The sequence below is a fragment of the Gymnoscopelus microlampas genome (assembly GCF_963454915.1).
Source record: "Gymnoscopelus microlampas genome assembly, chromosome: 22".
Lineage (NCBI taxonomy): Eukaryota > Metazoa > Chordata > Actinopteri > Myctophiformes > Myctophidae > Gymnoscopelus > Gymnoscopelus microlampas.
Window position 1 is genome coordinate 14,909,863 of NC_139959.1, and position 21,526 is coordinate 14,931,388.

Consider the following 21,526-nt stretch of genomic DNA (forward strand, 5'->3'; position numbering starts at 1 on the left):
ATCTGCAATTTTCACGCAACAGCATTTTACAACTAAGTATAAAATAGGAAGTGGTTATCGTGAAATATCAGGGCATGTCATGTTACTGCTGCTCCCTGAATACAGTGGAGAGTTTCTAGGTGTAATAAGCTCTTAACCTTACAAATCCTTTCTCCTCTGTTTTCAGCCATGGAGGGACTTGTCTAAGGAGGATCTAACATTTCTTTAGCCTTTTTTCCTATTTTATTTCATCCTCCTTCCTGGATTGCGTCCAGTCCTCTCTGATACCATGGCTGAGAAGCTTGAACCGGCCGGGCTCAAGGCCACTGAGATCCGGACCACTCCATCCGTGCCCCCCGATTCCATCGACATCATCCGCACCAAAGCCCGCTCCAGGAGAGTCCGCATCAACGTGGGAGGTCTGAACCACGAGGTGCTGTGGCGGACCTTGGACCGGCTTCCGCGGACCCGGTTGGGCAAGCTGCGGGACTGCAACACCCACGAGTCCCTGATGGAGGTGTGCGACGACTACAGCCTGAACGAGAACGAGTACTTCTTCGACAGACACCCGGGAGCCTTCACCTCCATCCTGAACTTCTACCGCACCGGCAAATTGCACATGATGGAGGAAATGTGCGCCCTGTCCTTTGGCCAGGAGTTGGACTACTGGGGGGTCGACGAGATCTACCTGGAGTCCTGCTGCCAGGCACGGTACCACCAGAAGAAGGAGCAAATGAACGAGGAGCTGAGGAGGGAGGCGGAGACCCTGAGGGACAGAGAGGGTGAGATAGAGTTCGACAATACGTGCTGCCCCGACAAGAGGAAGAAGCTGTGGGATCTCCTGGAGAAGCCCAGCTCTTCGGTGGCTGCCAAGGTAAGGAACTGAGTCAGGAGGTGCGATCACACCGCCTCCCGCAACTCACACTTCCTGTTGGGGATTTCACATGCAGAACGACACTGTGTCTTGTGTTTCCGGCTTGTCTCACTGGCATGTGTGATGATGTAATATTGCCCGTACTTCCACTCAGGCTAAACTCCTGTCATTTGTGTATATCAGCCTGGATATTGGATCAGATTTGTAATACATTCACTTCAGGTTTTTTTTTTCCCACGCAGCGTTTCTGTTTTTCATCCTTCTCTCTGGCAACAGTAGTCAGGGGGTGAATCAGGTACAGAGAGAGAGCTGCAGTCTCCGGGGGATTGCTTTATCTGAGTTGTTAGTGGGGTAAAAAGATGGAAGGCGAGGAGCGGGGGTTTAAGCAGTCAGGTGTGATATATATCTCAACAACAGGCTGGCCAACACATTATCTGTGTTAGGGAAGATTAGTTTAGAGCAGGGGTCTTCAACAGGGGGTCCCCCTCTAGGGGGTCCTCAGAGTTACTACAGGGGGGCTGCCAAATCTTTGTGTGATATGATTGTTTTTTTTACATTAACCACTTGAACCCTAGCATCCCTTTCCTGAGGAGAACTTTAGCCAAAAATATCAGATCTACAAGCTCACAACACCTCGCGCTGCGAGGCGTTGTGAGCTTGTAGATCAGCTATTTTTGGCAAAGAGGTATATAGGTGTAGAGGGGGAAAAAAGGGCAGACAGAGTAAAAAAAGCACAATTTTATACAATATAGAGAGGGGGTCCCTGCTTCATCTCTCTCTCTCTCTCAGCTATAAGTGGTCCTCGGCCTGAAAAACGTTGAAGACCCCTGCTTTAGAGTCTAAACGTTAGACTCTTATGAATGAGCAAGCATATCTTTATGTGGAGGAGGCTAAACTGTGTTACTTTGGGGGTGGGATTGGTGACGCACCAGTTATGATCATGTTTGTTTCTTTATACACGATGTACAGCTGGAACACGTCAAGCCGGGCCAAGTCACCCGCTGGCATGTGACAGGGCGCATTATCTGAGAGGGAGTTGTATATGACAGGACACATTATCCGAGAGACAGAGAGAGGGGGAGAGAGAGAGAGTGGTATGGTGCTCTTGTGTGTTGAGGTCTTTGTACACTGAGTCCCTATTTATCGCACAGAAAAAAAACGTAAGACACATTTTTAAACAAACATGTGCATCTCTTGCTGTCCGAGTGCCTGTGATGGTGCCAAGGCTTCTTCTTCCTTGCCCAGTTGCATAAACACCGGACCGTCAGGGATAAATATAGATGTTGCAAACACAACTGAAAGAGAATGGATACGAGTCACGTATCGGTCACTATACACCCCACACAAACCTCAGTGTCATTCACATCACGCTCGGGCTTGTTACCTGAGAGCAGACATCTTATAGAGCTGGGGGGCAGACGGCGTAACAATGTAAAGAAGACCATCCATAGTAGTAATGTAAAACCTAATATAAAAACCTCCCCCCCGCCCCCTTGTTCCCTCTCCTCTCTGACTCAGTCCGCCATTAGACGGGTCAACCCCAATGAAATCCAATCGCTGGTAATTTATGGTGAGAGTCTCCAGCATCCTCCTCCTCCCATCACTGGAGCAGCACATGCATGGCAGGGCAGGGCAGGGCCCTATTCTGATGTCTGATGAATCATAAACATAAGTCCCTGAGTGAGGTGTGAGACAGAACAGAAGTGTCTAAAAAAAAGCCAAGCATCCTACCGGTGCCCTGCCCGGACTTGGAGTGCATTATTGTGAGCCCTTGTCCCCGAAAAGCTTTTGTCGCCTGCCTTTTTGTACGGACGTTTCCCCCCCACAAGCCCCAGACAGGTCACGAATCATGCAAGATTCAATTTCAGCCTCTGCTGCCCGGTGCTGAATTTATGGCATGGGGATTTGGGAATGAAACCCGGAAAAAACAAAATATATGGTAATGACACCCCGCACTCCATGCATCAGGTTCAGGGGTTATTATAGAACTACTGAGCATGGTCTGTCACTAAGCCTCTGTGCTGTACTTCCTGCCGGTGTGTTTATAATCTCCTGATGGTGTTCTTCATGCATGGGCGATACTCCCTAAATGAGCTAGTGATTCACGATACGGTTTAGTAATTTCATTCGGTCATTCACACAGGGACGCTGTATATTATCAAGCGAATCAGACAGGATTGAGGCTGCCAATATCTAGTTTAATCCATTAAGACTGGGAACGCATCTGTGTCATTTTGAGATTGCTTTGGCTACTCAAAAATAGCAGATATACAAGCTCATAGGGCGGCACCGAGTGCCGCCCTATGAGCTTGTAGATCTGCTATTTTTGAAAAATCTTGGAACATTTTGTGCAAAAATTTGTGCAAAAATTAAAAATTTTAAAGGGAACATTTGTAAACTCAAATCTTTGACAAAGATTTGCACAAACTTTCACGATTTTTCAAAAATAGCAGAACTACAAGCTCGTAGCATGGCACTCTGTGCCGCACTATGAGCTTGTAGATCTGCTATATTTCAATAGCCAAAGAAATCTAAAAACGACAACGACTATTTCCCGGTCTAAATGGGTTAAGGTAAACTGTGACAGCAGTAGAGGCAATTTGATACATTGTGTGATATTCAAAGTGATTTACATTCTCCAATTCCGTGTCTCTTCCCCTCCAGAGGTGTCTCAGTAATGCTGACCTGTTCACTACCGGGCGGGGGAAGCCGATGTAACCTCGATAGGGAAATCCCGTTCTAAATCAAATGACATTGACATTCTGCTGAGTGCTGTGCTCTGGCACAAATTTAAAATGGGTCTCTATGCCTCCCAATGCCAAGTGAAGTGAGTCCTCTCTGATCATACTAAGGTTATCCACAGCCGAAAACACTACTGGGAAATAGACTTTCCAATCTGTCAGACTGAGAAGGCAGATCCCTGAGGTCAGGGAAGCCTTTGTTTTTGGAGGGGAGGGTGGGGGCATGGCACTGAGAAAACCCTTGACCGGGGGAATGCTATTACCAGCCTGATGCATAACTGTGCACTTTTATACGAGGCAACTTGAGACCTTTGTTGAAAGCAATCACAGACACTCATCTCAGCGGTGTGTGATTCATGCTCTCTCTCACTCCATCTCTCCCCTTATCTCTTCTCTGCCCTACACCCTGACACTGCGTTTTCGATTTGTCTTGGAGCCTTGTGCTGGTTTATGACACCCGCGACAGCTCCCTACCCTTAAAAAGGTTAAGTATGAAGGGACTGACCTTTCCACCAGGGTCAATGAATCTACGATTACACTCATCAACAATGAACAGGGGCACACTCTAAGGGGGTGAGAGCTACAGCTCTTAACTCTTTCACTGCCAAGGACGACCTTTACGACTTTTCTTTCCAAAAGGTCAGCCTGCCAAGGACGACTTTTTGTGTTTTTTGTTTTTTCCACTAGATGGCGCTTTTCTCTAACACCATTTCAGTGACCATTTCATCCCCAGATGCACACGGATCCAGGAGATCACGTGATCCCAAGATTTACTGCTCCATTGACTTCCAGCTTAACTTTGGGAAATCGTCTGTATCTCCCCTCTTGTGTTTTACTATGTATTTTGGACGTCCTATTTTCAGCGGCCTGTAACAAGCGGACGGGACGGGACGCGGGGGGGGGGTGTTTGGTGCTCGCGATTACTTTTTTTTTCTACTATCAGGGGATTGATCATACTGGAGATAAATATTCTGTGACTACTTCAAAAACTAAGGAAATTGAAAAATCGCTGCCAGTGGGTGCACGCAGCCAGAAATAAGTCTGTCAGTGAAAGAGTTAAAGGCTGAATCCACACTGACTCACACACTGCTGCTGCACAGCTCTCTGATGGTTGAAACTTCTGAGCAAGATCACACACACTCACTGATGTCACGGCAGGTGTTTTCCGTCGGCTGTCAGTGGCAAAATGCCTGCTTTGAGGGGGTCAAAAGTTGGAAATCAACACGATTTGGGCCAAGAATGGCAGCACAAACTGATTGGAGAGCTATTAACCCATTCAATCCGGGAACGCATCTGTGTCACTTTAGATTTCTTTGGCTATTAAAAAATAGCAGATATACAAGCTCATTGCGCGCACTTTGAGCTTGTAGATCTGCTATTATTGAAAAGAAATTGTGATAATGTGACATTGTGTGCACATCTTTGAATGTATATATATATATATATATATATATATATATATATATATATATATATATATATATATATATATATATATATATATATATATATATACATTTCTAACTCTCATCTTTGCCTCTGGGGTCCCCTGAACAAAATATTTTGAGATGGGGGTCCGCAGACAAATACATATAATTTTGGGTGGTCCTTGACATGAAAAAAGTTTGAGAACCACTGATATTATAGCCAAAAAAAAAAAAGATTTAGAAGACATTTGTATAATCCCCAGAAGCAAAGATTTGAGTTGAAAAATGTTCGCTTAAAAATATATATATTCAAAGATTTGCACCAATTTTCATGATTTTTCAATAAATAGCAGATCTACAAGCTCATAGCGCAGCCCTCTGTGCCGCGCTATGAGCTTGTAGATCTGCTATTTTTGAATAGCCAAAGTATAAAAATAATGGTTATAGCTAAAATCCATTCAATCCCGGATTCAATGGGTTAAAGGCTAAATCCACACTGAATCACACACTGCTGTTGCACAGCTCTCTGATGGTTGAAACTTCTGACCAAGATCACACACACTCGCTGATGTCATGGCAGGTGTTTTCCGTCAGCTGTCAGTGGCAAAATACCTGCTTTGAAACCACTGACTGAGAGGGGTGAAAAGTTGAAGATCAACACGATTTGGGCCAGGAATAGCAGCAAAAAATTATTGGAGAGATGCTAACAGAAAAATACAGAGAGACGAGCTGAGGGAAAGAAAGACAGGCAGCGAACGGGAAGAGCAGGGAGCGACAGAGAAAAGCCTGCAGTAAGTAGGATGGAAGAGACGGAGTCATCCAAGTGATGCCCCAAGATGTTTAGCTGGAGCTTTTCAAACCTTTCCAATGAATAATGAATCTAATGGTCAAAACAGAGAAGATTCCGGCTTATGCAATGACTGTACCTTGTCCAGCATGCAGTGTAGGGCAGGGGGGGGCTGTTACTACCTGCACTTTATAAAGTGTGTGTGTGTGTGTGTGTGTGTGTGCGCGCCGCGCGCGCATGTGTGTGTGTTAGCTGTGGTGAGCTTTCAGGATGACGAGCAAGAAGTTCATGTCGTGTGAGAAGTTCCTTTTGTGCCTTAACAAAGTGGCTTGAGACGTGTAGTAAAACCTCTCAGAGCAATCTCTATGTGAAAGGGCTAGATTCCTGAAGCCTCACCCATAGCTGTCATAAATCTCTCAGCAGATATACTTAGTTTGATTTCCCCTGATTTTCTCCTAGCACCAAGCTGCTATAGGAACCCATTTTGCAAGTGGAGAAGGAAGATTTTAGGCTCATTTGACACAACACGAGTTGATTACATCCTCTTGAAATTAATTTGACATGATGTTAAAAATTGCTGTTGCATGAAACTAGGAGTCATAGGTTAACTTTTTATTTTATTTTTAAGGTGTATTTGTGAACAGCAGGGGATGGGAAGCCACTCAGGGAAATTAAAATGTGCTCCACTGTGGGGGGAATCTCATCTCTCTGCTGTCTTAGCTTAACCACTGCACAAAAATGACGTTATGTGCTTCCATATTATATCAGATTTTCGAGGCCAGTCAACCTTTTGAGAGAGAGACAGAGAGACAAAAAAAACAATCAAAGATGGACTTTTGCATTGTTTGCTTACACTACATATCAATCAATTATATGGCATCTACTCTGAGATTGGTCCAAAGCACAAGGCATGCTCAATCAACTCACAATAAAAGGTATATCTTGTAATGATCCTGGTGGGTGCTCTGTTTTCGGCTGAATACTGAAGAATGCCGTCTTGGCCAGAATGCGTCCACTCTATGGGACTGCTGCAATAAATTACATTAAGGTAATTGCATGTGCTGGCCATACTTTCTTTTGCACCAACCCTGAGATCGCAAGGCTGCCTGTTGTTATACTGTAGTTGTGCACAAGATTTAACACTAGGTCATACCAAGTCATTTGTCATGGGCTAGATTGTTTTGTAGTGTAAGATTCACCCAGGTGAAATCTTGTCAGGATTTATTGAGAACCTGTGAGTGTGGTTCATACCATGCTTGTCTATTAAAACCTGCTTCCCTAACCGGAACCTGAAGTGTAATTCGTCTGATGGGAAATGAGATGTCAATTCGGTGTATATGTTTACCGTGTTTATACTGTACATGCATGGATGTGAAAGTATCCCTATAAATATCATGGCCTCGCCACCTGCCACCCAACTACAAATTTACGGAGAGTTTCAGCGTGAACTCACATGAGTTAAGAACATGTACCTAGCACCATAAATTACTGATATTACTTTAACATGGGTGCTTGCATTGCCCAAAGTGTTCAGGTTTAATATATTGTACAGTAAGATGTATTTTCTGGTCTGCAACAGCAATATACTTTTGCGTTGATTTGTGATCATGAAAACCTCCTTGATATAATGACAGAAAAATCTACACACAAATATGAATAAAAGGATTGCCTGAATGTCCAGAGTTACGATACGCTCGGAAGCCTTAAGTCCCTTGCACATTGAGTCCATTTTAGTTGCATTGATGACAAATATTTTAAACAAGCACACACATCTCTATGACCTACCACACCTACTGTACGCTGAAATTGCCCTCCTACTGTACGTACGAGTGGCAGCGATGGTGTCGAACCCAGTTCAATTTCTGCGTCTTTTCAGAGGCGATAAAAACGGATTGTCCAATAAATAAAAAATCACATCGGACTCTAGCTGTGTGCCGACCTTAAGTTCGGACAGGCCTCTGCATTTAGGTACTTTTCGATTTAGAACTCCATTCAATCCATTTGGGCTGCCCTCGAAAATAATGGCAGAGGATTTATAGCATTTTAAAGAGATCAATGTTTCTACTTTCCAGACATTTCAAGTGGGGTTTTCTCTCTCTATCCCACCCAACCCCACCCCACCCCACCCCACTGCACATGAGCTATGTCCACTCCCTGCTTTGCTCTTAATGTGGATGTGCACCATTACTCTCTCCTTTATCTAATAAGCTAGTCAGAGTGGGGAATGCTAAGCAAGGCCTGGGCACAGCCTGGAGCTATTTTGTCCGCCCACGCTTGGAGCCCTCAGAAGCAGACACTGTTGATGATGATAGAATCTGTGGAGGCTGTAGCTTTGTAACTGCACTGAAACAAAACCCCTCAAACTAATGTCCATACTGTAACACTCTTCATACAGTGCAGCTGCATGTGAAATTGCTCTGTGTAAATGTGAACAATAGGCATCAAGTTGCATGAATGGCGCTCTTCCTGATTGGTTAACGTTCTCGCATGGAAATCACGTTTATGAGTCGTTATTAATGACATGGCATATTGATGAGTAATTATACAGATGAAAACGTGACGTGAGCAGATTATGCCACTGCACTGTTAGTACAGTAGTTTCATCATCACTGCTGCCTGTTGTTTTGGAACACTGCGGGCAAGCTTTCACTCTCCCACCCTCTCCCTGTGTATGGCTCTCACAGCAGTGAGGGATGTGTTTGTGGACCAGTGTGTATATTGCTGTATTTTACGAGGGTGGGGAGACTGTAAGAAAGGAGGGAGAGGAGTAGTATACTGTATTCACAGAGAGAGGGAGGCCGTTAAACCAAATCTTTACTTTGTTGCGTGACTGTCACTCACCGAAAATAACTGATATTCCGACTGAAGAAATGCGATGTGTTGTATGCTGAGCCCTTAGTGAGTTGGTGTCTACACCTTCCCGTGGGTCAAAAACAAGCAGGGTTCACCATTATCACGGAGTTTCATTGCCATCCTTTCATCTCCTCATGAATTATTGTCAGTACATGAAAGACATTGGTGTTTATTTGTTAGAAATGCTTGAGGCTTGTTTCGCCAAAAAAGTAAGAAAAAGTACTCGTAAAAAGTTAAGACTGCATTATGGCCCTGGATATTATCAAGCCCCCCTTTTGAAATCTGTTTGTGTGTTTCTTTCTATTACTATAATTCGCCAACTTTAATCATCCTTTTGAAGTCAATACTGTCTTCTAAGAGGTTTCCAAACTGGGGGTCCCCAAATGATTTTGGGGGGTCCCCAGATGATTAGCTTAATGTGCAATGTTATGTTTTCTCACTCAACAGTAAACAAACCAACATACAGTGTATACTGTAAGTGTATACAGGGTATCTACACATTTCTAAAGTGACAATTCAATGACTTTGAAGACCTTTTTAATACCTCTAAAATAAATAAACTAATAATAAGACCATTACTACGTCATTACTACTAACTTTGGAAATAGCCGATCTCTGCATTGTGAGCTTGTAGTTCGGATATTTTCATAGTTAGGCTATTTTCATAGTTAGGCTATTTTCACTTTATCTGTGGAACCGAGTCAAACTAAATGTAATGCCTCAACTCCTACAATTCCAAGTGCTTTTCAGGGTGCGGTGTCCCCAGTTCAAACATGATTATTTTGGGGGGTCACGGCCTGAAAAGTTTGGGAGCCCTTGTTCTAAGGCAGTATAGTTTCTTTTTACAAGGCTCTTCCAGCTGCTCTAAACGGTAAATCCAACCTGTAGGAATCGTAACGGGTTCCTGTTGCCACTCTAAGTCACCTTGTTTGGCCTTTAGTGAGCTACAGTATCAGGTTGTATTACAACATCCAAGCTTATCATTAAGTGGACCTACTCCCCTCTTGGAGTCTTCTCATTATGTAAGTCTTCCCCCGTGTCTAATCAGTGCAGCCAAGCATTTAGGCTCCCAACACCTAAATCCTATTTGCCCCAGCCCCACGATCCATAATCGGATAAGAGAGAATTTGTAAGATTATAGGTGGCATAAGTTCCTCTGCATCAGTATAGTTTGTAGAGGCAACAGTAATGTATCTCAGGGCTGCAGCAAAAGTTAATCAAAAATTAAGTATCAACTTAATAGATTTATTTTGTAATTATTTCTCGGCTTGAGTGTTAATAATGCTCAAAGTAATATAATGCTCACACTAGTACACTGACATAAAATACTGTAGCATACTGGACAGTGAAGGGCTGCAGCAGTTAATCGGTTTGACCTTTTTTTCCTATCAATTATTCACCCCATGATGATTTCAATTCATGGAGAATGTTTGTTTGTGTTGCATTCCGTCATCATGGTGAATGAAGAATCCAAATACGAAGAGAATACTTGGGTGAACTGAATAAAATAGGGGTCCATGAATAACAACAGAAAAAAGATATCAAAAATCAGTTTTATAAACTCCACAATAACTCTCAAAGTAAAATGTGTCTTGTATCAGGGCCGGGGATGTACTGAGGTGAAGTATTCCTTCAATAAAAGCTGGCACTGATATTTACACAAACATCAATTACTCAGATGCTGTGCTAGACAGCAGAACAGATCCGTATAACAGCTGTAACTCACTGCAATATTATATCACATACCACTTTTCACTAGCTACTGGCAGTTTGTCTCTGCCCGTTCTACTAAAAACCCACTTAACTCACTCTTGATATGGATGGTCTGATATGGTCAACACTCATGCTAGTAGCATTAACGACTAAAGTATAACTACTGCTCCCACAACCCATAATCCTGTTGGGTTGCTACTGTATTAAAAGCAGACATGAACTAGTCTCAAGAGAGCTGCACATGTCCCAACAAAATAGAAAGTTACATATCTGCAAATTGCAATATATTTCAGCTGACATGCTACAGGCTATTGCATACAATGATGAAGGTTCCAAGGGATTAATCTTTAGAATTTGACTTTGTTCTGTTATGTTATTACCATGGGGCACATTTATGAAAACAGATTTAAATGAGTTTCAATTCTGCTGATTAATATTTTTTCTTTTGAACTTTTGGCATGTTATGCTTTATTTTCATATAGGTCAGTGTAGAGAGACGAAACCCAGGGCAGAGGCAGAGAGAGAGGAGAGAGACAGAAAATACAGGGATCAGATCCAATCCCCTGGTCCTCACACTCACTGAGAGCATAGTCTGTTCCATAACTGGCTGAGCCTCAAGGCTCAGCCGGCCTGCTGATAATCTTGATGAGACCCTGTATTTTTCTAAATGGCAAGACTGGATGATCAAGAGGGAATTAAACATTTTTTATGAAAATTGCAGTATGGATTGACTGGAGTGAGCATGCAGTATGGATTGACTGGAGTGAGTATGCAGTATGACTGGAGTGAGATTATCCCCAGGGTTTATGAGCCTGAATAGATCCCATTTCGGTGTTGGAACAGAGATATCCTACGGTTACAATTAAAATTAGGAAGTTGTTAGGACATTGCAGACCATTAGTGAGCGAACCTATCTAGAGTTCGACCCCAAGGGGTTTGAGCAAGCATTAGAAGTGAAACAAGGGACGTTGTTGAAGACAAATTACTGAGGGCTATTGATTGATTGATTGATTGATTGGTTAATTGGTTTATTTTTATGGACTATGAGACTACACACATTTATTTTCAAAGGATAACGTATAACGTATTAAAGTGAAAACACTTATTTTCAACATGCTGCTGACAATTGAACTACCCCAGCATTGAAATCACACTCTCTTAAATATTTAATGATTTCAGAAATACCCATAGATCAATGTGTGCAGTAATTACAAAAGTTGACGGAACAATACACCCCCACCTCTTCTCTCTGCTGTGCTCTGCACAAACAACCCCTCGCTGCCTCCATCAATTTCTGTGATTTCCAAGGGGAAGTTGCATGCGGAGGAAGTTCAGTCTGCAGTTGAATAACGCTGATTCCCCATAAGGGGCTTTTGGCTTGTCTTGGGGCTCGCTGTGCTTTGACACTGCACATATTGACTCATGAATCACGACAAGGCAAGTAAGACTCCCAGCGCGCAAGTAATGCAGATTTGGTTACTCTCCCAGTTTAAGCAACGGAGACATGCATAAATGAGATTGAGAGCATGAAGCACAGCTATTCGGCAGAAACTAGGGGACTATCTAGCCCGGCCTGTTGTCCAGCATAGCCAGTGCACGCCAAGACTAATGGTTGGTCTGCTGGTGCTCGCTCAAGGCCTATTTCTGCTTTCTGTCTCATTAGCAGTTGCACACACTGTGCCGTAGTGCTTGTTCAGCTTCAAACAAGACTGGCAGGTGTAAATTGGCTACGTTTTGTGCATCGGTGAAGCCAAACAAACCTGCGCTGAGGCCTCACAGTTGCTGTGGATGAGCAGCCGCTCTGCCCAGCACCGCGGCTTGAACAACGCCGCCCTTCCCGTTCCTGCCTTCTGCCGTCTCCTTTCTCATCACCTTGATCAGTGTGGCCGCTCTGAGGTTTGTTCAACCCCACCTTTCTCAGTTTCCCATCTCCACAGGGCATCGGAAACATAGATGTAGAGAAGATATGTGCTAGTACTAGAGAGAAGGTTCATTCAGAGTGCTATCAACACCAGATCTTTATTATGTGCCCCACACACACACACACACACACACACACACACACACACACACACACACACACACACACACACACACAGTTCAGTAGGCTCACTAGACTCGCAGTCAGTCTACAGATATTGGGTGCTGAAACTCTGTGCTTGTCCACACATACAGGCACATGTAGGGTAATGGAGACTTCCATATTCACTGTAAGACAAAAACAAACAAACGTTGCGCACCTTGTGTGCGCATGCACACGTTTGTATCTGACAGAAAGGGTGTCATTTGAGGTCGGAAGGAATGCTCATCCTCTAGCAATTTGCAGTTAACCTAAAGTTCTTTTATGCATGTATTCTCCGCCTCAGAAGGTTTTTGCTGATTAATCCGATTTTAGATCAGTGTTACAATGGCCGTTGATTAGGAGTGCACCTAAATCCACACGCCCATCCATCCATGTCTGCAAGTGACATATCATATGACACAGATTGAGATGTTCTGTTCACTGCGTCACTTTTTTACGCAGTGAGTCAATTTTTGTTTTCTGAAATGATGCCTCTGTCTGAAAGCCTTAAGGTACTACTAAACCAGTTTACCTAGAGTGCCACAGTGCTGTCATTCCCCTATCCCCAAGCTGACACTCTCTCTCAGCATCCCTGTCCACACCCCTCACTGTTTACATTCTTCCTTTCATCTCTATATCCCTTCCTTTTCTGTCTTCATTTCCATCATCATCGTCATCATTTATTTAACTCACGACCATGTTCACATGGTATGGAGCACAGATTCATAAATAGACAGTATAGAATGACATAACAATATTCATACAGACGTAGCAAAAGGCATGACATGCATTATTTGAACAGACGAAGAGCGTTTTTCATAGAAGCACCCAATTTACAAATAACTTTTGGCTTGTCAGATTGCAGTTATAACATTAATTTCAACATACTGGAGATATATGAGTTATATAATACTTTGGCAGGTATTTTTGTCTAAAATTCATAATGCTAGTATTCTTGCACTCAAACAGAACGTGGAACTCCTCTCCAACTCTCTTGTCATTACATACATTGCATAGCCATACATCCATCCGGCTGAAGTGTGACTGCACTGTCACGTCAGTATGTCATCGTTATATTGGCACCCATTGCAGCGTGGCTATTTTTTACTCCCGCTCAAATTATGTTTGTGATTCAGCACCACCGCCCGATTGAAGTGTTCCCGGACCCTCACATGTCTTTTATCTGCACCAAAGCCTGATTTATACTTAGTTGCATGTCGGTTGTGCATTGAAAATTTAAAAAGCTCACAATGCGTCTACAGTGGCTATTTTTGGTGTGCGACACGGCACACAACCAATTATAAATCAGGCATAACTCTTCCCTGGAGGACACCGGAGGTGTGCACTACATTTATTTGTTTACATGCCCATAAGAATGACAGTTAATTGTCCTGTAACTACAGGATATTATCCTGGAAGAAAAGAAAAAAGTGTTTTTGAGCACCTCGCAGAAGCAAGGGATATTCTTAGCATACAATGTCCTGGCCAAGCTGTTCTAGACCCTCTGAAGAGCGTTTGACGGAGGAACGGAACAGAAACGGGGAAAACACAGAAAAAAACCTGTAATCAACCTCATTACTCGTTTCCTCTGAAATACTGTGTTTGCATAGTTTCCATGGCGATCGTGACACTAGGTGACATATAGTCACCCATAGTGCAATTCATCTCCATACAGGCTGTGTGAGAGGCAGAGCAGCTGGCACCTCAGCCCCCACAATCAAACCCTAATGCAAATCAAAAGGAAGCACACTTTGTTTTACATCATCACAGCGATTCCTTCTCCGAGGTCTCCCTCCCATGCAGGATGAAAAGTGGACCAGGGTTATCGTATGCTGAGCAACTACACAGGAGTTTTCCCTCTGGGCACATGCTTATTTCTTTTCTTTCTTTCTTTTTTCTTTATAGGCTGTTTTGTGATGATATGGCTTTGGCACTTGAGCATCAATGTCATTCCTGGCGAGCAAAAGCAGTGTTGCATGACCGTGATATGCACAGTGATATATCTTAGTCAGTTGAGAGATGTACATTAGCTGTACTTTTATTCCATTAATATGATCCTCTGATATGATAAAACAACATTCAAATCAGAATATGTAGGTTTTCATAAGCTTCTGTCAGGAAGGAAGTGAGAAATGGGCAGACACACACACACACACACACACACACACACACACACACACACACACACACACACACACACACACACACACACACACACACACACACACACACACACACAGTCACTTGCTCCCATGTAGACTTTACTGTACAACAACCATCACACTTTCGACTGAAGGAAGAAAGGAACTCTCCAGATTCTTCAAGATTCAAGAATAATGCCATCTCACCTTCTCCCCCCCCCCCCCCCCAGCCCCGTCAGCGTCTCTCCAGATCATCTGCAGAGCAGGGACCTGGTTCTGGGGCTTCTGGAGGAGAAAGAAGATTAATTAACAGCAGCCACGTTATGAAAGGGCCTCCAGGGAAATTTAGGAGAAAAGACACAGATAGTACAGAGGGACTGGGAGGCAGAGGCGTCTCGTTAGCCATAACCTCAGATAGATGCTGGGTGGCAGAGGAGAAGAGCAGAAGTCTACCACACGTGACGTCACATGCGCTCCTATACTCATTCACCTCCCCTTTTTGCTTGCTCTTCTATTTTAGCCTCTCTCGCCCTCAGTGGGACCTCCTCCCCTTTTCTTTTTCACACGCCCTATTTCTCTTGTTCATCCTGCCTTCTCTTCTCCATCTCTCATCTCTCATCATCGCTGTGGGGCGTCATTGCGGGCCATGCTGTGCCAGCTGTTTGCCATCCCGCCACATCCCAGGAAAGAACCAGAGATATCTTGGTCTCATGCTCCTTTGCTCCGTGAATGCATGTGGCTCGCTGCCTCGCTCTGCTGATTGGATGAGAGCTGGATGAGCACAGCAAAAAAATCTCAGTGCTAATTCCACTCTTGAGACCGCAAAAAATAACCTATAAGGGTGAATTTAACACTTTTTTTCCTGCTTTTTACCAAAGCAGTCTCTCATCTTCCTTTTCGCTCCTCTCACGCCCTTTGGTACCCATTTTCTTCCTCTGCCATTATCTACCCTCCCCCACCCCCAATGTGCCCACTCCCTGGCCCTGGAGGGGGGGTGTGGGGGGGTAGTGCTTAGAGAGACCTTTCTGTTGCCAATAGGTCACGGTTTTGATTTCCAAACAGCGACTGAGTGTAAATCTCAGGCCATGTATCCTTTTAACCTTTTGTAATTCACCCTAGTTATGATCAGCAGCCAAATGGCCTAAACAATACTATGAACCTTATTCCGAGGATGCAACGCTATGTCGGAAGACAGCCTTTATCGACTGATTTCGGCTTTGAAAGAGCACAATCCGGATAAGATAAGCCTTTATGTATCCCCTTGGGTTAATTCTGGTATCGTAGCAGACAGCAGTGCTGTTGAGGTGAAAATAAAAAGATTTAGGTTAGATTGCAGGTCTCTATTTAATTCAATTAAAACATTTCTTTTTTTTTTGGGGGGGGGGGGTTCATTATTAGCCTCTCACCTCACATCCTCGCCTCCCTCTCATCTTCCTGTGCTTTTCATTCCAGCTGTGTCATTTATGAACCTGTTGAACAGCACATTTACATCCTGCTCTGCATCATTTGAATAATTAATCTACGGTACACAGTAGGATACACGGTAAAACTATTAATTTAAGTCTTCAAACTAAGTATTAAAGGAGCACTTCATCCTCACTAATGCTCATAAGCTATAACATGGCAACATTTCCATCTACTCTTTTATATTATTTGAACATATTATATAGCAATTATATGAACATATAACATAAGGTTGAAAATGGTGAAGAGGTCCAGTAAGTTTGAATTTTAACATTTTGAATTTGTGTAGCCAATAGGGCATCACTTCAACAGTCTGTCCATACATTTATCTTGATTGTTTTTATTGTGATAAAAATATATCCTCCCATCCCTGTATCCTTAAGCTTATATCCTCCCAAAAGATCAAATCTTATATCCTCCCATACCCACAGGGCTATGTGTGTTGACCACACAGGGCTATGTGTGTTGACCACACAGGGCTATGTGTGTTGACCACACAGGGCTATATGTGTTGACCATACAGGGCTATGTGTGTTGACCACACAGGGCTATATGTGTTGACCACACAGGGCTATATGTGTTGACCACACAGGGCTATGTGTGTTGACCCTACAGGGCTATGTGTGTTGACCACACAGGGCTATATGTGTTGACCACACAGGGCTATGTGTGTTGACCACACAGGGCTATATGTGTTGACCACACAGGGCTATGTGTGTTGACCACACAGGGCTATATGTGTTGACCACACAGGGCTATATGTGTTGACCACACAGGGCTATATGTGTTGACCACACAGGGCTATATGTGTTGACCCTACAGGGCTATATGTGTTGACCACACAGGGCTATGTGTGTTGACCACACAGGGCTATATGTGTTGACCCTACAGGGCTATATGTGTTGACCACACAGGGCTATATGTGTTGACCACACAGGGCTATATGTGTTGACCACACAGGGCTATATGTGTTGACCACACAGGGCTATATGTGTTGACCACACAGGGCTATATGTGTTGACCACACAGGGCTATATGTGTTGACCCTACAGGGCTATATGTGTTGACCACACAGGGCTATATGTGTTGACCCTACAGGGCTATATGTGTTGACCACACAGGGCTATGTGTGTTGACCACACAGGGCTATATGTGTTGACCACACAGGGCTATATGTGTTGACCACACAGGGCTATATGTGTTGACCACACAGGGCTATATGTGTTGACCACACAGGGCTATATGTGTTGACCACACAGGGCTATGTGTGTTGACCACACAGGGCTATGTGTGTTGACCACACAGGGCTATATGTGTTGACCACACAGGGCTATGTGTGTTGACCACACAGGGCTATATGTGTTGACCACACAGGGCTATGTGTGTTGACCACACAGGGCTATATGTGTTGACCACACAGGGCTATGTGTTGACCCTACAGGGCTATATGTGTTGACGACACAGGGCTATGTGTGTTGACCACACAGGGCTGTGTGTTGACCCTACAGGGCTATATGTGTTGACGACACAGGGCTATGTGTGTTGACCCTACAGGGCTGTGTGTTGACCACACAGGGCTATGTGTGTTGACCACACAGGGCTATGTGTTGACCACACAGGGCTATGTGTTGACGACACAGGGCTATGTGTTGACGACCCAGGACTATGTGTGCTGACCACACAGGACTATGTGTTGACGACCCAGGGCTATGTGTTGACTACACAGGACTATGTGTGTTGACCACACAGGGCTATGTGCTGACCACACAGGACTATGTGTTGACGACCCAGGACTATGTGTTGACGACCCAGGGCTATGTGTTGACGACCCAGGGCTATGTGTTGACGACCCAGGACTATGTGTGCTGACCACACAGGACTATGTGTTGACTACACAGGACTATGTGTTGACTACACAGGACTATGTGTGTTGACCACACAGGGCTATGTGCTGACCACACAGGACTATGTGTTGACGACCCAGGACTATGTGTTGACAGTAGCCTATAAACGCTGAAGGCCAGGCATGCTGTGCCCGCATGCGCCAGGAAAATAAGAAGGTCAAACACAGCTTTTTTTATGCTTCCTGATACAGTATTATGCCGTTTCATCTCTGCATGCTCAGATAATATCTGATGTTTCTAGGCTTACGTTACTTTCCAGGGTTTGCTGCTACCTTTGTAGTAACTCCTTTATTTCTTCACCTCTGCCTCACCTTTGCCTTTACTTTTTTGGGATTATTCTTTTCCCTTTTCGGAACTCTACACCCCCCTCACTCCTGTCCCCTGGGTTCCACACAGCAGTGAGTTTAATTCTGAGAGTGTAAAATGAATCTACAACAAGGCCCCATTTTTACACTAATGTGGCTCCCTACAATCACTCCACGCCATTCCCTAATCTCTCTGCTGTCTCCCTCCTCTGCAGCCACTCCCTCCCAGACAACCCTAATGAACATTTATAGGACTGCTCGCCCCTAATTTTTTTTACTTAATGTGCCATGTGTGCTGCCATAAGGTGCAACCCTGCCCACTGGCAATCCCAGCATCCTTCTCCACAGAGCCAGGCACGCATGTTTGGGCCATTGCCGTTGCTGGCTGTGGTCCTGCTAAAGATTTTTTTTTAAGTGTAGTTTGTCTCACAATAAATCCCCCTTAAGTAGCATGACAGTACCTAAAGGCCAGCGAATGCTCTTAAGCCTTCGCCCCCTGTTCGGCGGTAATGAATAAGGTGTCTTGAGAGTGAATAACAATACTAATGTTGATGGATGAGTGTTGATTCAGGGAAAGTAGCACTGGCCTTTGTCACATCTGCTGTGGTACAGTACTATTCTGGCCTATTTTGAGTGTTTTGCACTCTCTGATGCTCAAACGTGTCGCTCCTCACCCGAGGGGCTGAAATCGCACTAATGCTGCTTTTAAAACTGCATTAATGTCGCCATGAAAGTCATCTTTCGCCGCGGCTCGACATAACGCCAGATATTAAAAGCATGCTTAGCACATATTTAAAGGCTGATGTAAAAGAAATCTCACCTCTAAACATGTCAACATGGCGAGTTAATCCCTCACAGCCGTGACATCACTACACACTGAGCAGATGCAAACAACAAATATGTAATCACAGAGAGAATAAAAGCTGGAAATCTTCGTCTAGATTTACTCCTCCCCAGACATAGTGGAGTACGGGTGGCGGAGATTAAGGGGGCCTCATTTAAACATACATGTATAGCTGCGTTCTGAATGGGCAAAGGCTAATGCGGATTAGGCTATACGGCATTAAGGCACGAGTGAAGTGGTGATTCACCCCCCTCGGCTCCTTTGATTCATCCCTGCTGTTATTACTTCAATATGTATTTATTCCCTTTCTTCACATGTCACAGCTGATGAAGCCTCCGGGCTTTAATCTCTGGTGAATTTAGCCTGGCCCGGACAATGTGGATTTATTTGAAGCCACTACCTGGGTGACCTTGTAAGATAAGATAAGATAAACCTTTATCGATCGCTGGAGGAAAATTCAGGCGCAACAGCAGTGAGAATGACACACGGGAGAGAGTGTGTGTGTGTGTGTGTGTGTGTGTGCAGATTCTCAGACATAAATGAACACTCAGGTGGACATCACATCATTTGTAATAAATAAGTACATGTGTTACATTTGTAATCTATTTCCAATATTCCGTCTGTGCTCTCTGTCACAGACACTTCCAAATTATGCATGACAACACTAGGCTAAAGAGTTCACATCTCATCACGTCGCATTTTAATCTTAATCTTTCATGTTTAGTGAGTTTTTACTCCAATTAATATTTTAACATCACATTCTTTGAAATGTTCATCGCTTTGATTTTGACATCCCAATTTGTCGTTTATTTGTACAGTGTGTTTGACAAGAGCTTCCAGATGGAGTGTGTGTGTGTGCGTTGTTGAAACGGCTCACGCTCTGGCAGTCGGGAGCAAGGAATGCTGTTTACAAGCTTTAATAAATATTCTTCTCAAAATGTTTTCCATTCTAACACGTTTTAGACGTATGCTATGCGATTCAAGCCAAGGCCGGTGTCATTCGTCTTGCTCTGAACATGAAAAGTCTCCCGTATCGCTCTTCTCTAACCCAGCAGAAGTTCAGGCCTGCTTGGACCAGCAGTGGAGAATAGATGTAAACCCTGTGCTGTCTGTCTGTCTGCCCGCCCGCCAGGCAACCCCCCCTGCTGTCCTAATCCCCCCCTCCGATGACACGACGGCGTCGGGGAGGACGGATATAAACGTCTCCATTACTGTGTCGGCTGCGACGTCACGCCAGCCTGTCACCGCAGCAGGCATGCCCCCGTGACGATGATGAATCAATTGGCGCTGCCGCCGTATATCAGATTAGAGCTAAATGCAGCCCGACGGCGGGATCATTACGAATGGTTGTTTGCTCAGCCTGTCCAAGTGAAAGCCTCTGTAGGTTGGGGGGGGTGGGGGGGGGGGGGGGGGTGGCTGAGTGTGGCAGTGTGAATTATCAGGGTTTGCTTAATCTGGAGCAATTGGCTTCTTTCTCTCTATAGGGGTGGGAGGGTGTGGTTGGAGGAGGAGGAGGACAGAAAAACATGATTTCCTCTCGGGTATCAGTGATCTTACTATATCTTACCTTTTAAAAAGCAGCATAGGATTTGTTTACATTTAACAAAGAGGATGTTCTGTGTATCAGTGTTGATGTGCTTGAAAATGTGCACACACACACCACCCACGCACACACACACGCATATTATTTGGCGGATGGAGAAGTACAGAAGCTTGCAGATAAGATAAGATAAGACCTTTTATTGATCCCGCTGGGGAAATTCAGGCACCAAAGACAGTACAGCAGTTAAAAAAAGATTACAGGGCAAGGGGAAAATAAGTACAGAACATACAGCATGATGGAGGGACATCACAGTCATGGCAACACCATCAGTAAGGTGGTAAAAATAAACGAAAAAAATATGTATAAATATGATATGTAACGTACAATATGCATGTACAACACTACGCCCTTAACGTAACGTGGGTAAAACCAGATGCATGCTGTTTCGTATGACGGCGGTACGCGCTGGAAATAGCAGACCTACAAGCTCACAATGTGTTGTGGACGTGACGTGTTGTGAGCTTGTAGGTCTGTTGTTTTTGCCGTGCGATGGAGCATAAAGTAGCCATAAGGATCCTCTCACTGGGCCCTGTGGGACCCCAGTGGGACATGCAGGACACCTGAGAAGCAATGCAGGGAGTCTGTTGATTGGATAACATATATACACTCCCACAGCCCACTAGTACATGCCGTTTACTTGCTGTGTGTGTGCCTGGATTGCACACGCAGCACACCACAGCTATCCATGTAGAACATTACTCACAGGCAGCATTACATCACAATTGCTGTGCATCGCGCGTGGGGAGTCCATTAAAGACCATCTCCATAACTGAGACTGAAGAATCTTTCAATTCTTTATATCTTTTGGATTAAACATGAGGAGTTGTGA

At 44.3% G+C, this 21,526-nt stretch overlaps 1 protein-coding gene across 1 annotated transcript in view; it reads left to right on the forward strand.

Moving 5' to 3' along the window:
- Positions 1-268: 268 nt before the first annotated feature.
- The window catches only part of kcnb2b (potassium voltage-gated channel subfamily B member 2b), a gene marked incomplete at both ends in the record, with an annotated part of 127,485 nt that continues 106,227 nt past the window's right edge, over positions 269-21,526 (forward strand). Inside the window, one exon of the mRNA XM_084048788.1 lies at positions 269-853. Within this exon, the coding sequence (XP_083904914.1) occupies positions 269-853 (585 nt within the window). The remainder of the gene's footprint in view (positions 854-21,526) is intronic.